This window comes from Chanos chanos, chromosome 4, assembly GCF_902362185.1.
Source record: "Chanos chanos chromosome 4, fChaCha1.1, whole genome shotgun sequence".
NCBI classification, from domain to species: Eukaryota; Metazoa; Chordata; class Actinopteri; order Gonorynchiformes; family Chanidae; genus Chanos; species Chanos chanos.
Window position 1 is genome coordinate 13,829,837 of NC_044498.1, and position 15,208 is coordinate 13,845,044.

General features: G+C 39.9%; 2 protein-coding genes across 3 annotated transcripts; one reads left to right on the plus strand and one right to left on the minus strand.

Moving 5' to 3' along the window:
• Positions 1-11,024: 11,024 nt before the first annotated feature.
• On the minus strand, positions 11,025-13,980 carry sde2 (SDE2 telomere maintenance homolog (S. pombe)). Of its 2 annotated transcripts, none has more exons than XM_030771170.1 (7): positions 13,879-13,980; positions 13,565-13,682; positions 13,299-13,410; positions 12,942-13,111; positions 12,617-12,722; positions 12,118-12,523; positions 11,025-11,913 (listed from the first exon to the last, which is right to left on the minus strand). In XM_030771170.1, the coding sequence occupies exons 1-7, from the start codon at positions 13,978-13,980 to the stop codon at positions 11,698-11,700; spliced, it is 1,230 nt and encodes a 409-aa protein (XP_030627030.1). In that variant the 3' UTR covers positions 11,025-11,697. The 2 variants fall into 2 exon arrangements, with proteins under 2 accessions (XP_030627030.1, XP_030627029.1); XM_030771169.1 differs by having other exon boundaries at positions 11,025-11,916.
• Positions 13,981-14,291: 311 nt separating this feature from the next.
• mrps28 (mitochondrial ribosomal protein S28) lies at positions 14,292-15,093 on the plus strand. The gene has a single exon (XM_030772011.1). The coding sequence runs from the start codon at positions 14,292-14,294 to the stop codon at positions 14,862-14,864; it is 573 nt and encodes a 190-aa protein (XP_030627871.1). The 3' UTR covers positions 14,865-15,093.
• The last annotated feature ends 115 nt before the right edge of the window (positions 15,094-15,208 follow it).

The following is a 15,208-nucleotide window of genomic DNA, read 5'->3' on the forward strand; positions in this document are numbered from 1 at the left end:
CATGACGCACAGCCCGAAACCTACATGAAGTACCCCAGATATTCTGCTGTGTCCTAGTGCAATACTGAGATCAGTGCTGTGGAAACATGATCCACCCCTTGGCACCATTTTAAGGGGCATTATCTCCACTTCACTAACAACGTGATTGGCCAAGACTCTCGCTATACCTCCTGGCTTTGAAAGAGAGTGAGAGGATGAGAGAGAGATAAAGGGAAAAATAAAGAGCATGACACAGAGAGAGAGAGAGAGAGAGAGAGAGAGAGAGAGAGAGAGAGAGAGAGAGAGAGAGAGAGAGAGACAAAGTGAAGGGGAAAGAGAGATGGTGGGTGGGCCGAAAGGAAACAACACAGACTGAAAAGAGGAAGCAGGAAGGGGGAAACAGAGGGTACAAGGTGTGGATAAGGCAAGAAGAGCAAGAGTAAACGAGACTTAAAGGGGAAAGAGAGAGAGAGAGAGAGAGAGAGAGAGAGAGAGAGAGAGAGAGAGAGAGAGAGAGAGAAAGAGCGCTTGGCTGCAGTCACACTGCGGCAGATGGCTATGCTAGACTGTGCTCTCCCACTGTCACAGTCAAGCCCCTCTCTCAGTGTACACAGGGCACAGAGGTCTGAATGGGCGAAACAGACTGAGGAGAGAGCCAGCTGCAAGTGCACACAGCCCTACAGGGTAATCTCAAACCTAATAGGAGGAAAACCAGGGGGTGTCCACAACAGGGTCTGTTACAGTTGCCACAGCAAACCATCCAAAAACAAAATCTAAAAAGACTTTGTAGCGTTAAGGAGTTACCCATGTTGATGAAATTTAATCTTTTGATTTCTCAGGTCTGACTTTGGTTGGGTCTGAACCAACACACACACAACATTTCGCTCAAAAAAGTCCAAAAGGATATTGCTGTAGGGCAAGAGAAGACAGCCAACAAGCCCCAGCTAGCCAGGCAAAGTGCAAGATACTCAGGAAAAAAAACAAGCAGCTCTGCTCTTATCCAGTCCATAAAAAGGACATGTCACTGGAAAATCCCCACTCTGCTCTCTTCAGAAGCATTTTAAAACCTCAAGATAAAAATAATCATTCTGAAATTACAACCAACGGAAAATAAGATATTAGCTGTTGGTTATTTATTAGGTGTTGGTTATTTGATAATAAGAAATAAGATGCTGGTTATTTGAATGAATGAATGAATGAATGAATGAATGAATGAATGAATGAAAAGAAAGAAAATTCACAGACTCCTTGATGTGGAGATGTGTCCCAGCAAGCTCTCGGGCACTGGTTAAGACAGAAAGGAAAATTAGAAGAGTACAGCAAAGTCTGTGAGAAAACCTTACTGGCATTCACAACAAAACCAAAACCTGAAATACTCAGCCAAAGCTCTCCTGGAGCAAACTCAAGAACAAACAGGTAAATGTTCCTGAGTGGTAAAAAAAAAGGAGCCCTTCCTAAGCAAAGCAAACTTGCTAGAGATTTCGCCCTCGTTCAGATTTTTAAATGCTTCCGAAACTACTTCCTTTAAATCTGTAGTCAAGAGGCATGATTCACATTAAATAGCTGTAGTTCAGTTCTGAATGTGAAACACACATTCATGGATAGAGACAGATTTTTGCCTACAAAATAATTCATCCTTGGGTGACCTGCAGATAAGTGTTACAAAATCCTGAGGGTGAAAAAAAAAACAAAAAAACATGACACAGCAAAATGTAAAACAGGTTCAGTAGGGCATAGAAACTGTGCTCATGCCCTGTATCTTCACATTTAAACGCATGCTGACAATGACAGCATCTACATCCATTTCCTAACATTAACACACAGATTAATCAAAAATATCAAACTGGGAGAACAATACACCTGCTTTATGTTATGAGAATTAACATGATCATGCAGACAAAATTCAGTTTGTTGTTTGTGTCGTGGCATTTCCAGGAAATAAGATCCTGATCGCTGATTGTGTACCAGAGCATTTGACTTGAGTGGACTTCTTTATATCATTGTATTGTAAATCTAGAAGACACTTCTTTCATTGTGCCCTCTCGGGAATGGATATATGGTTGTTCTGCTGTCTCCAGAGCAGTCAGTCTGACGCAGTTTTGACCGGAACCTTTAGAGTTTGTTTGGATAGGAACTTTAGAGTAACCGTATTTGAAAGGCAGCCAATAGGAATTTCAGTGTATGTCTCCACATAGGACCAGAAGCATTACCAATATGCCTGTCCTTAACCATAGCCATTGTATAGCATAGTCAAATAAATATCTTGGGTTGCTTCCACCCTCTTTTTTTTTTTTTTTTTTTTTGTCATTGCCCCAGTTTCAGCTCTAAATGCAAAAAAATGCAATAGCATGGGTTTTTTTTTTTTCTGCTCTAGATGTGTCTCGGGAGGGAAAGATCAGAGAGAGCAACAGTCGGGGGGAAGGGGGGGGTGAAGGAGAGAGTGGGGAGAGCAGAAAAGGGAGAGAGACAGAGAAGAAGGATGTGGCTGATGTTGGATAGGAGAGAACTGTGTCTAAGCTATAGAAATGTTTTATTCAAAAGATCTTTCCCGCTACAAAAGACGCAGGACTTCACAAAGGAAATGTGGATTTGGTGAAAGGCAATGCGAGAGGGAGGAAAAGCTCCCTACGCTCAAAATGGACGCAAGAACACCGTTATTCCACTCAACCGGCCATAAATAAATATCTAATCTCTATTCTCACCATATTACTACAGCTATCATGACCGTTTTTTGGTATTACAATACAAATGTGTACACAAGTGGCACATATCCTTTCCTTTAAACAAAGGCGTGACATTAAGTCCCACAAAAACCCTCACTTGAAAGTTCAGGGAGTTCAGAATCAGATATGACACATGAAGTTTCCCGCTTTTAACTTTTCTGGTCAAATACACTAATCATGTGTCATGACTGACGTGGGCATTAGCGGGTTAATCTAATTTAACGACACGGGCTGCATGGAACTGTTTACACAAAGTGACTTAAATAATGAGGGACCATGGTTATGCATTGTTTTATTTAGCTTGCTTGATGAAAAGCCTGTGGTCGGTCTTATGAGTCCAAATGTAATTATGAACCATCCTGCTAAGTCCATGTGAGAAGTAATTTCAGCACAGTTAAACAGTCTTCCAGCCACATTCTTCCAAATCATGACAGGAAGGATCTCATTAAAAGACAGAAAACCCTGAATGTGTGTCTCTAATGCATCAGAACTATAGCACAGAAGTGAACTGGATAATTTAGTGTGCTGGAACTCCAGTTACGTTGTAATTATATAATATAGAGTTATTGGAAGTACTATGAATCATACATTAATATTTCTGCAGAATTTGCAATATAACCGCGCGGAAAATCCACCAGTGTTCTATTGCACTACAAAAGGGATGAAGGAATATCTTCTGTCCATGTGGGCTTCATTTGATTTAATAGGTGTATGAATGGAGGAGAAGTTGGGGGGGGGGGGGGGGGGGTGAGGGGAAAGGGCAGAGATGAGGCTCTACAAAAAGATAATGAAATGAGATGTGGGGGGGGGGGGAAACCAAAAATGAGAGAGTATGTAAAAATAATAGGGTAGGTAAAAGAGAGAAGCGAGTATCGATTATTCTGCTTTAGTTTTGTATTGTCTCAGCACAGCACTTCCACAAGACTCCCAAAATTTGCCACAGGCCTTTGTTCTCCCATATAAAAAGAGAGGGAGAGAGAGAGAGAGAGAGAGAGAGAGAGGGAGGGAGAGAGAGAAAGGACATAGCCAAAAAAGCTTGAGTCAAGTATGGAGACTGTTCCAAATACTCTTATACATCTCATGGCAGCACAAACAAGGGCTAAACAGATCATTTCTCCAGAATATTCTGTTGAATCACAGCAAGCCCTCCTGATAGACAGTATAAAGATTTTCCCATTTGAAGTTTTGTTTGCTATATATTTTCTTACCTAAAAAGACAGATTCTGCCAAACATTTCTATCATCTGAATTATTTTAATACAGTTTTTGCACTTTCATATTCAGATTAGCCTGCAACTGTTTCATAAGCACAGAACTTAAATTATTTCCTCAAGAAGTTTACTGGACGTTGGTTGTTGAGGTACATTAATCTATGACATGCAGTGTGGACAAGCGTCAGATTAAATATCTTTCTCAGAGGATATGAAAAGGTAGTGCTGTATGGCACATTGACAGCTGGTTATAAATCCTGTAGCAGGCTGCTGGCCATTAAGAACCTATTAAAAAGAAGAGCAATTTCAGAGCCAGGGACTCTCCTGTTGACAGGCTCCATGAGCGAAGCAGTATACAGAGATCATTCTTCACAGAGAAATCTCTGTCCCATAATGCCGCAGGAGATATACGGCTTCAAACAAACAGGGGATATTGCTTTTATTGCTATTAATCACATCATGGACCAGATTCAAAGAACTATGCACACAATAAAGAGATTCATATTTAACAAAAACAATATGAAACTGTCACTGATGGAAAAAAAAAACCTGAGGTCAAGTTACGCTGATGCATTTGACCAGGCCCGTATAATGAGTACAATAACTGAAAAAGACAAAGAAAAGAAAATGGAAAAAGTCTAAAGGATCCGTCCTTTCTGGGTCTTATGTAAGCTTCTGTAACCTTTTCATCATTGTCCTCTCCTTTTTTATTTACCCAGGATTTGTTCATCCGCTGTAGGTCTAAGAGTGAACAAAGTAGGAATGCATAAATAGGGGAGTGCTGCTGGTCTGTACATCACTTTGAAACATTTCTCAGGATTCCAACAGGCAATGTATAGGGTGCCCCATATAGATCTAACACATTTCTACAGTTGCAATTGACATCTGTGCTCCCCTGGTTTTCTTCTCGAGTCACTTACGTGAGGTTTTTCTATGGGAAAGAGATTCTTAGATAACACAGAACCTAGAGCGAGAGTCTGCTTTGAGAGGGTAGGAGTCTATTTTAACAAAGGTACCGTCAGCACATAAAGAACCAGTAAATATCATAAAAATCAGGGTGGCACCTGAAAAACTCTTGCTGATAAACCTGTTTACACCTGGCATCATGACTCACATCTGGTGATGTCGAGAAATAATCTTCCTTACAAAAGTTCATCCCACTTCTTCACCTCCCGTTGTGTAACAGTAAATCAGGATGAAGCACAACTCATTATTTTCCAGCGACTTCAATATCTTATCTATGGCTAGTTCCATGTTTTGTTCATGGTAAATATAGAAGTAGTCTAACAAACACCACACCATGGCATGGATGGGATATTAAACTTGTCTTTAAAAAAAGTAGATCATTGAGTATGTATCTCTCCAGCCAAGAGAGAAGGCTAAAATATGTGCCGTCAATAAGCCCCGAACACTTAAAACTTCCTCACATTGATTTGAAAAATTAAGAGATTTCCATAATATCTGTGTTCTCAGTCAAAACATCTGCTAAAATCTTGTGAGACAAAACATTATGTTTACTTTTGAGAGATCGAGTTTATCTTGATGTTTGTTTACAGTTAAATTAAGCAGCAGACTCACCCATCCATTCAGGAGATGAGATTTACCCTGTCAACAGTGGTTCGGAGCTATGCAACACAAGTCTGCGTGACGCAGTTGACGAATAACATATCAAATGGCAACACTGACAGTTTAACACAGCTAGTCTCTGGTGTCAGTGTGACGGCGTGCAGGGAATCATGCGCCTGCATACGCATTCACGCACCAAGCATTTCAGTTCACTTACTGGTGGAGAGGGTGGTTATCTTAGTCAAACAGACACGCAGTGGCCAATGAGGATCAGGAAAAGAGATATGAAATTGGTCCTTATGCTCCTCCAAAACAGTGCATATAATCTACAAATGCTAGTGTAAACAATGTGGAAAAAAAAAATAAAACACTGACTTTTCAAAGAGCTCATATTTTCCTGAGCAGTTTTATGTCTTCTGGTGTGTCATCCTTTACGCATAAAAATAGATAACTGACAACATCAAATGAGTCTTACAATAATAATTCACATCTTGCACAGAAAGCCCATCTACTTATATATTACTAATATAATTGACATTAATTAATATTACTAATATTAATATCAACATTGTCAAAATGGTTTGGGGAAATGACAAACCACATACCCCTCCATATCACTTAAACCCTGTGAAAAATGCTGTAGGGGGCTGTTTTACTGAAGAGGCACCTGTTACTGTGAACAGTTGCTCAGCTGGACATTTAAACAACTCCCTTGCTCTCCGGCCACTAGCTGAGAATAAACCGTGTTCTTATCTACCCTTATTAGCCAGTAAAGATTTAACCTCATGCAATCACTCTCCGAATGAATGTCAAACTTTCAGTCTACTCACCACGTAGGTAGAAACCAACTATTAAATTGGCTCTAAAGGTTAAGCATGGTGAGGAAAAGATATGACTGTGACTTCCAAGGGTGGAGAGGATTACAGTGATCAGACAAAGGAATAGATTCTATCATTAGAATTACGCAAGAGGCATTTTGAAACATCTACTGAACAGAACTCTGAGTAAATCAAAGATTTACATACTCTGGCAGTATGACTGTGCGAACAGTCAATCACTGGAACTCAGCCAGATTATAAGGCAGTTGAGGGCACAGCATGCAGACACAGGGGAAAATGAAGAAGCATTTCGCCATTCTACATTTTGTTGCATTCAGTTATTTCTATATTCAATTATGTCAACTTGATGATAGCGAGATGAAGTGGAACCTAATGCACTCATAAATCTGTAAGTAGATAAATCTTTCCTCAGACTGGAAACAAATTCAGTGCATTTCAAGAGTGTGTTAAGCTATCCCCTTTACAGTGTGATAAATTCCAAATAGAGTAAAAGAGAGAGAGAGAGAGAGAGAGAGAGAGTGAGAGAGAGAGAGAGAGAGAGAGAGATGAAGTCAGATTCGGTCATTATAAAACGGACAAGGGCGTAATTGCTCGAAGTAAACAAGCCAGCCCTGCTTTCTGACACTTGTTCACAGTAGTTATCTTTAAATTACACACACAGGCGCATGTTAACGAGGGGTAACCACGGCCGTCGCGGCTCAATGATTCAGGCCCGACAGCTATCAAAGTGTGTCCCACCCTAAGAGAACACCAAGTTCAGTGCTGACAGCAAGCAAATATACAATCTAGGCTCCTTCAAAAACGAGGTTAAGATGGGGTTTCCATAAGATGAGCTAATTCTCCGCATTAAAGTTATGTTTGCCACACATAAAACACTGTCACATTCATGACCTCTGTTCTTATGGCGTGGTGGAATAAGGTTCACTGTAGCTTGCTACCACAGCAAAGGATGCTGAGCTTCTCTGAGCCGTGCCAGAATAGAATGTTTGACCTTATTCATAAAGTTCTGAGAAAACGCTAAGAGAAAGACAGTCTGTGGTGCTAACATAGCAATCTATTGTGAAACACTGAAGTCCTGTTTGTCTCTTTACGGTATCCTCTTTCCAACCACGCATTTGACTGGCAACCAGGATTTTCGATTCTTCATATTCTAATTGTCTAGGAATAAGTAAACTATGGGAATTTAGGGGGAAATCGCAGAATATCATTAGCAGCGGTCGATCAGAAAATATCTTTATTGAGGTTTTCAGTCTTAGGAAGGCAGCGGCAGCATGCCGTAAGCTGTACTGCAACTGGGCGTTCTTCACGCCGTATATCCACAGACACAGCCCACAAATGTGGTTCACGCATATCGGAGCGAAGCAATTTCACATAGCGGTGTCAATAAATAACAAGTACAACAAACAGTCCCGTCCGAGAGAAGGGTACAGCCGCCACTAAGACAATGTGTATCACAGTGATCCTGTTGAAACAAAATTAGCTGTCCTCTAACTGGACCCCGCAGTGCTGCGTTTTTCAATGCAGAGTCTCGGAGCCCGTTACACAATAGCACTGTGTTATAAATAGACAGTTTTGTTTAAAATGCCAATGGCGTCAAAGCATTTGTCAGTTTATTGGATCTTCGTTTCTTATTAAATGTGTAACTGAGGGCAAGGATAATTAATCTCTGAAGTTAGAGGCTTGACAGGCCCACACACAATGGTAATGATTCAATTTTGCAATGATCAATGCTGCGCCAGTATTTTCAAATGATCACTCAAACGCGCTTGAATACAGATTCATTTTACCACTATTTTGTTTCGGCTGGCCGACATGAAGAACTTTTGTTTTACCTTTCGATCCAACTGGATTTTCCGTTTGCGTATTCCTTTGCTCCAATGACAATATCCCAAACGAGATAAATCCTCACAAATCCACCACAGCGGTGATGAGGTTTGGAAGCCAAATCACCATCCTCGTCAGAAGACGCGCATTCTTGTACTCTGTTGTTCGTGTTTAATCAAGGACCACACTTTATCTGCTTGTTTAAGAAATCCGGGTGATGACTGCGTTTGAAGCTAGGGCGTTTAGCGACTAAGTGAGTAGCCTATGTGCGCTAGAGGGAAAATACCGAGGACGCTCAAGGAATATAAATACCGGCTATTGGAAGCTTAACATATTCACCACTGTGAAGCCAACAAGAGTGACGTCGTCGCCCAAACTGGGAGCCGGGAGACTCTTTCAAAGCTGTAGCCAACGACTTAAAATATTCAAGAATCGTTTCAAATTGCACCGTAATTTTCACTGCTGATTTAAAGTTTGCCTTTTTAAATTAATGAAATTAAAATCTTAGGGCTTCATTAATCCTGCTACACCTAATAAATACTCCTAACCAATAAATAAAACGCATAACATTTACAACGAATGTATTCTGCACACTGCAGTTCACAATAACAGTCCTTTTCTTGATTGCATAGTGCATTTTTTTTTTTTGGTAATTTTATTTTTATGTCATATTCATATTCTGAGAAGTAACAGAATTTATAAACAATACTTTTAGTCTGAATATTCGTGACATTCAAGTCTTCTCATTGTTGATAACTTAAAAACTGTTAGTAAGTTCTCAATAAATATCTATAGGAGATGTTATACATTGCATAATCTGTTGCTTTTCCCATAAGATTTAAAACTGTAAGCATATGCATTCATTTTTAGATCAGATAGATTTATGACACAACAGTTGAAGGGTATTCGCAGGATTGTCCAAAGTGGTTTCAGGATAAAAGAGCTTGTTTTTTTCGACACTGTAGTTTTATATTGTTATTTTGCCATGGGGTGTATTTCGGTAAGATCAGCACAGATATGGAGTATCATGGAATGACAGTAGGTTTAATACTCTAAACTCATGCTGATCTTGAATGCTCAATATTTTTTCCATATGTGCCAATTTGCTAACTCTTGTGGTGCTTCCTTTAAACCAAATTAACTTACACATTTTACTACCCTTCCATGATATATAATGTCTCCGCTATGACAAAAAGTGCTACAATTTACCGGTATTGTTTCAGCTTTTCTGGCTAATTTTACATTTATTTACACCATCAGTAGCGTTGACCTCCAAAGCAAAAACTATTATTTTGCAAAAACCAAGTGTTGAAAACCGCTGATAATCGCTCATGTGATGACTATGATTGCTTATTGTTGCTGAATTCACAGAGTCAGTACGAAGGCGAGGAATCCGACTTCGGGGCTATCGGCTTTGCACTGTGTAGCATACAGCATATGCAATAGCGTCAAGAGGAAGCTTCTCAAAGCCACCGTCATTGTCTTGGCATACGAAATAAAATTCAAATACTCGCAACACATTTTACTAAACTTCAGTTTCTCATCCCATTAATGTAGAAAATTCAACAATTTACCGATTACAGATAACTTCAAAATGGTAATACTTATACGCATATTCAGAAGTATACGTAAAAAAAAATATTTAAAAAGAAAAACTCTTTTATTTTTAAGCACTATAATTATTAATCTGAGCCAGAAATATAGAGCCAATTTAATTTCTTACCGATATGCGATACTGCTCAGAAAGTGAAAGCCATAAGCGCCTGTCACAACTTAGACTTGGTTCAAAAACTGCAGTTTACACATACAAGTGTTTAATTATTTTATGTATATAAAAAAAAATACATGCATCTGAATAGGTTGAAAGATACAGTAGTACCGTCAAATACCATCAAGTAAGAAGATATTTTAATAAGCATTAGATTATGCGTGTATGTATGTATATATATATATGTGTGTGTGTGTGTGTGTGTGTGTATTTGTGCTCTACAACTGGGTTATTTGAATTATTATTTTGTTGTTTTTGACTGTTATCTAGTTCTTCTTTAACTTTTGTGACTATTGCACTGGACCTTTTGACTATCACAGCATTATTGTCCTGTATTTATTAACTGTAGATATCATTGAATTAATGTGATTGTTATTTTTGCCAGCCTGTCTACATCAAATAGGATAACAGACAATGTAAATCTAGTTTATATGGTGACATTAAAAAACTCATTTTTAATGTCACCATACAGCTTAAATTGTTTTTTTTTGTTTTTTTTTACATATTGTACTCTTCATGTTTTACTCCAAACTCAGGAAACCAAACATTCACCATATCTTACCCCCGGTACCATTTAACGAAACCATTAAAACCATTTAATCAAGATGTTTGCAGCAGTCTGGGGCCTGGTAAAAACCTTTTAGGATGCCACTCCCTCCTGTTTGCTTGGAGAAGCTATGGTACTGCATAAAAGCAAGTAGCACATCCCATAAAGTATTCTTGGCTGGTGACTCACTGGGTTGTTCATCCTTGTCTGAACTGCCAACAAATATGGTACCAAGATGATGCATTTTAGCGGTAAGAGAAGCCTTTACAGTGGACCAACACCATGCTAGTTTTAGGCACACACTATCAACTAGCATGGTAGTGTGTGGGTCTAACACTGAGGTAGTTTGGTATTACTTAGTAGAGATTAAGACAATACTAGACTTTATGGATCAAATCCACCTTCAAACTGTAGTAAGAATCAAAAATGTCATTCAGAAGTACTAGGGGATTGTAGTGCATTTCTCAAAAAATCATGAAGTATCAGCACATAATGATATCAACAGTGATCTTTGAGAGAAACATCAGTCACTTTCCATTTTAATTCTCACTTTTATTTTTTTCCATTAATCATTAAAAGAATTAAAAGACAGTACATCTTGCCTCAATTCCTTTATTCGGAAGCAGATGGCGGCAGTGTCTGCTCTAAACATTTGTGTACCCTTTGCTAATATGTCTCTTCACAACATCATTCAAATGCACAGAAGTCAACATGTAACTCAACATTAAACATGTTTTTAGAGTCACTGTCAACTGTTAAAATCTCTCAGGAAACACTAATAATTAAAGCAACGTGGTTACAGGTCCATATCATTCAAGGGGGAAAAAATTACAATTGTACTTATTCACAAACTGTTCACTGTGACTCGTAATATATTACAAAAACTGTACAGCAAGAATAAAAACAGCATTTGGGAGGGTCTGATTGAGCCGTTTATTTTTTATCAGCCATGTGGCACCTTCACTAAATCAATTTCTGGGCGACATAAACAAAAAAACTCTTTTCAAACATCCTCTCTCCATCAGTATGGCTAGTTCCCTGCATATAACATGTACAAAATTACTAACATTTCTCAATAATGATGAAAGTGTGTATTCTATAAAATGTAAAAATAAACAGCTTAACATTATTGATAACATTTTTATAAAACCAAAAAAATATCAATCCGACCCCGTATTCAAAAAACAAATAACACCATCAACAACCCAAGTCCATCTCTGTGATTAGGTTGGGTAGTCAGGTTATTTCTTCTTGCCCTTGGTGGAACTTGCCAAAAGGGCGGGGTCTATCTGATCGGGAGTCAGTCCTCGGATGGAGAAAAGACGGGCGGCGCGCTCCTGCAGCGTTCCTCCACACTTCATCCCTCGCTCCATCAGTTCTCTCTTCAGTCTGTCCAGACCCAACGCCTCCAGCTCCTCCACCGTCCTCACTGCCTGCAGGTCCAAAGGCCCATCATCCTGCCGAGAGATTCACATCATGCCACCAGTTAGGCTATTTATTCTATTTATTTAAGTAAATAGCGAAGAATTTTAATGAATCTTAAATATAAGACCTATTACATATGATCTATAATGATCTATTATGAATAGTGTATATTCAATTATTTAAACAAGCCACAGCATTTATTAGGCTGAGCTCACAATGAAAAAGGAATGGCTCACCATTGGTTGTGGTGGCTGTTTATCTTTGCTCTCCACTGGAGGGCAGTCTGTCTCCCTCATGCTGGTCTCTGTTTGGGTGGGTTCGCCTCTCTCTTCAGCATTACCAGTGCTCTGCGTAATTTCCTCAGCGTTGGGCCGCCTTTCTGTCTTGTCCTCGTTTTCCTGCTTTTCCCGTACATCGTTCTCATGGTGGTCTTTGGGAGAGCTGGAGCCTGAGCTGGATGAAGAGCTGGTACAAGGCTTCTCCTCCTGGGACTCTGCCCTGTCTGGACCAGTGGATGTGGAGTATGCTGCTACAGCTCCCCCTGAACTGCAGGATGCAGATGAGGAGGGCGAGTTCTCTCCTTCACTTTCATCACTGCTTTCCTCTGAGCTGGCCACATCATCAAGCCCTTCAATACCGGTCCTGTGGGATTAATAAAGGATATTTGGATGAGTCTATACCGAGTTACTCTGCCTTGATTGAGAGATATATGACAGAAAGATATGCCACACCCACCAAAAGCATTTCTTCTTTCCATATTTCGCCTCTTTGTTTACATTTGGCCGTTTTCGGCTGGGACCTTCATCAGCTTTAACCAGTCCACTTGAAGAAGCTTGCATGCCTGAAAGATGAAGATTACATGTTTTCCGAATATGCCAATCATTGCTCCATCAAAACAAACTGTATTCTAGAAGTACTTACACAATGATTATAGATATGGAATCACCTTACATAGACTTACATCTAACAACCTGCTTCAAAGTGAAAATTTGAGTACAACAGGTACTTATTCGTTTCTATCGCCATACTGCACAACACAATGGAGCGGATGGACACCAACCTTTCAGGACGGAATCTTCCAGACGTTCAGACAGGTCGTGACATTGCTGCTCGTAGTCTGTGTCAGTGAAGTAATGTTTAGGCTCCGCCAGCTTCCTCTGCAGCTTCTCCAGACGCCGCTGCTCCTTCTCCGCTTCGCGATCCGACTGTTTCTTCAGCCACTCTGCCATTCTAAAAAAAAAAAAAAAAAAACAGCATTAGGTTTCAGTGGAGGCAGCTACACATACAAACACAAGCACTCGGTCAGACGAGAGCCATAGATAAATCAAAACTGGATTTATTCAAAGTAAAAACACACAAGTTGGATTGACATAAAGGGAATAACCACATTTTTCATGATGAACAGAATAAAACTCACTCTTTCTCGTGGTTGACATCTCGGAGTCTTCTCCCACTCAGGTCTCTGCATGCTTCACGATTGGTGGTCTTCTCTATCTGAGCCCCAAGAGCTCTCAGCATGGAGCCAAAGCCTGTCATACAAGCACAGAGTAGGAAGATAGTGTGAGCAAGACGCTCTTGTATGCTTGTAAAACACATTACCCTTAAAACTAATGACCAACAATTCTATTACGCTACAACAAAGAATCAGAAAAATTAACTTCTCAGCTGGCTTATTTCATCTACCTCCTTTTCCACCACACAGGCGATGCTCCACACGGTACACCGCTCCGGTTTTGAGTTCATCGTCTTGTCCCGATATGCGGCCATTGTTCTTCACATAGCAATCATCCGACGGGATACCCTGTTGAATAGAAAACAAGTTTGACACACAATGGCATCAAAAAATACACAGAACGTTAGCATGTGTTGATAACTATAACCAAACAAAACGTCCTTCGGTGAGCAAACAGATTAGCTTAGCAAATAAAGTTTCTGATCTAAAACATGTTGCGAAACAATTTTCAAATTATAACATAATTATGTCCTGTAGTACTCACCTCTTTAGAAGAAAGAACCGCGATCAAATCACGGACGGACGAGCCGGGGGAAAAACTCAAATTGATAAATCGCTGCGAAGGAGAAATGACAAAGAGTTCCATGTTGCCTCAGTTCTTCTATTTTCCAGTAACTACGAACTGCAAATGTAGCCAACTTGATGACGTTACATACGTCACTACGGATATAGCGGAAGCAAAGCAGAGTCTTGAGATTTAACTACTTTAATACATTGTAAAACAAGTCACTGTAAATAAATAACACATTTTTTATATAAAATACAAACCTTTTTCTATCTTCTACTCTTCTATTATCCTAAAACCAAATAATTTGGCACTTTCTATTCTTTCCCGTCCCGTCATTTTACGTAACACTGTAATTTCCCAGAATGCTGCACTCTACTCCGATTATCAAGATGGCTACCTTGTGCAAGGTTGTGCACAACGTGAGAAGCAGAACATCTCTATCTTCTCTGAATACAGTTTTTGGTCGTAAGGCATTTTACACCACTGATGTTAGTGATCTGTCTGGGGGAGACGCCGGTAAGGAAAGTAGCACACCTGCTCCTGAGAAACCAAAAGGTGGTTTTGCTGCCGCTTACGAGCTACACTCAGATATTCAACAGAAGCAGCACAGTAAAGATGTCCGAACAGGGTCTTCGAGGGACGAAAAGTCTTTCGCATCTTTGTTGCGACACTCTCCTTTGATGCAGATGGGTCCTGCTAAGGACAAAATTGTCATTGGCAAGATATTTCACGTTGTCAAGGACGATCTGTACATTGACTTTGGAGCTAAGTTCCACTGTGTCTGCAAACGCCCGTCCGTCGACGGTGACAAGTACCAGAGGGGAGGTAGAGTCAGACTCCGGTTGGTAGACCTGGAACTGACCTCTCGTTTTCTTGGGGCAACCACCGACACGACCCTTTTGGAAGCTGAGGCTGTTCTTCTCGGACTGAGCGAAATCAAAGATCAAAAGCCGAAAGAGTGATTAACGTGGTGTCTAGGGACTTCATCTGCATTGGGATCAAATGTGACATTGACTTGACCAATGCATTTCCTTAATTTTTATTGTCTGCTATCTAGACTTTATGTTCATCTTGGACGCTACTGTATAGTGAAGAGAATACGGAATTGTTAATAAGTTTGTCTATGTGCAGTGCCACATGAACAATAAATTATGCAATAAATGACACGGTAGAGAAAACGGATTAAGTCAACTTTATTCTGTTTACTGCCCAAATCACTGATGAAAATACACAGTTGTGTACAGTATTGAGTGACCTATCAGAGCTTTAAAGTCATAACCATCTCGCTCATAGATTATTCGTTACC

Excerpts from the sequence above, each read along its gene's own strand:
- sde2 (XM_030771169.1), bottom strand. The coding sequence starts at position 13,980 with ATGGAACTCTTTGTCATTTCTCCTTCGCAGCGATTTATCAATTTGAGT. Across the intron at positions 12,723-12,941 it reads GGAAGATTCCGTCCTGAAAG|GCATGCAAGCTTCTTCAAGT; the intron begins GTTGGTGTCCAT and ends TTCATCTTTCAG. Across the intron at positions 12,524-12,616 it reads GGAAAGAAGAAATGCTTTTG|GACCGGTATTGAAGGGCTTG; the intron begins GTGGGTGTGGCA and ends TTAATCCCACAG.
- mrps28 (XM_030772011.1), top strand. The coding sequence starts at position 14,292 with ATGGCTACCTTGTGCAAGGTTGTGCACAACGTGAGAAGCAGAACATCT.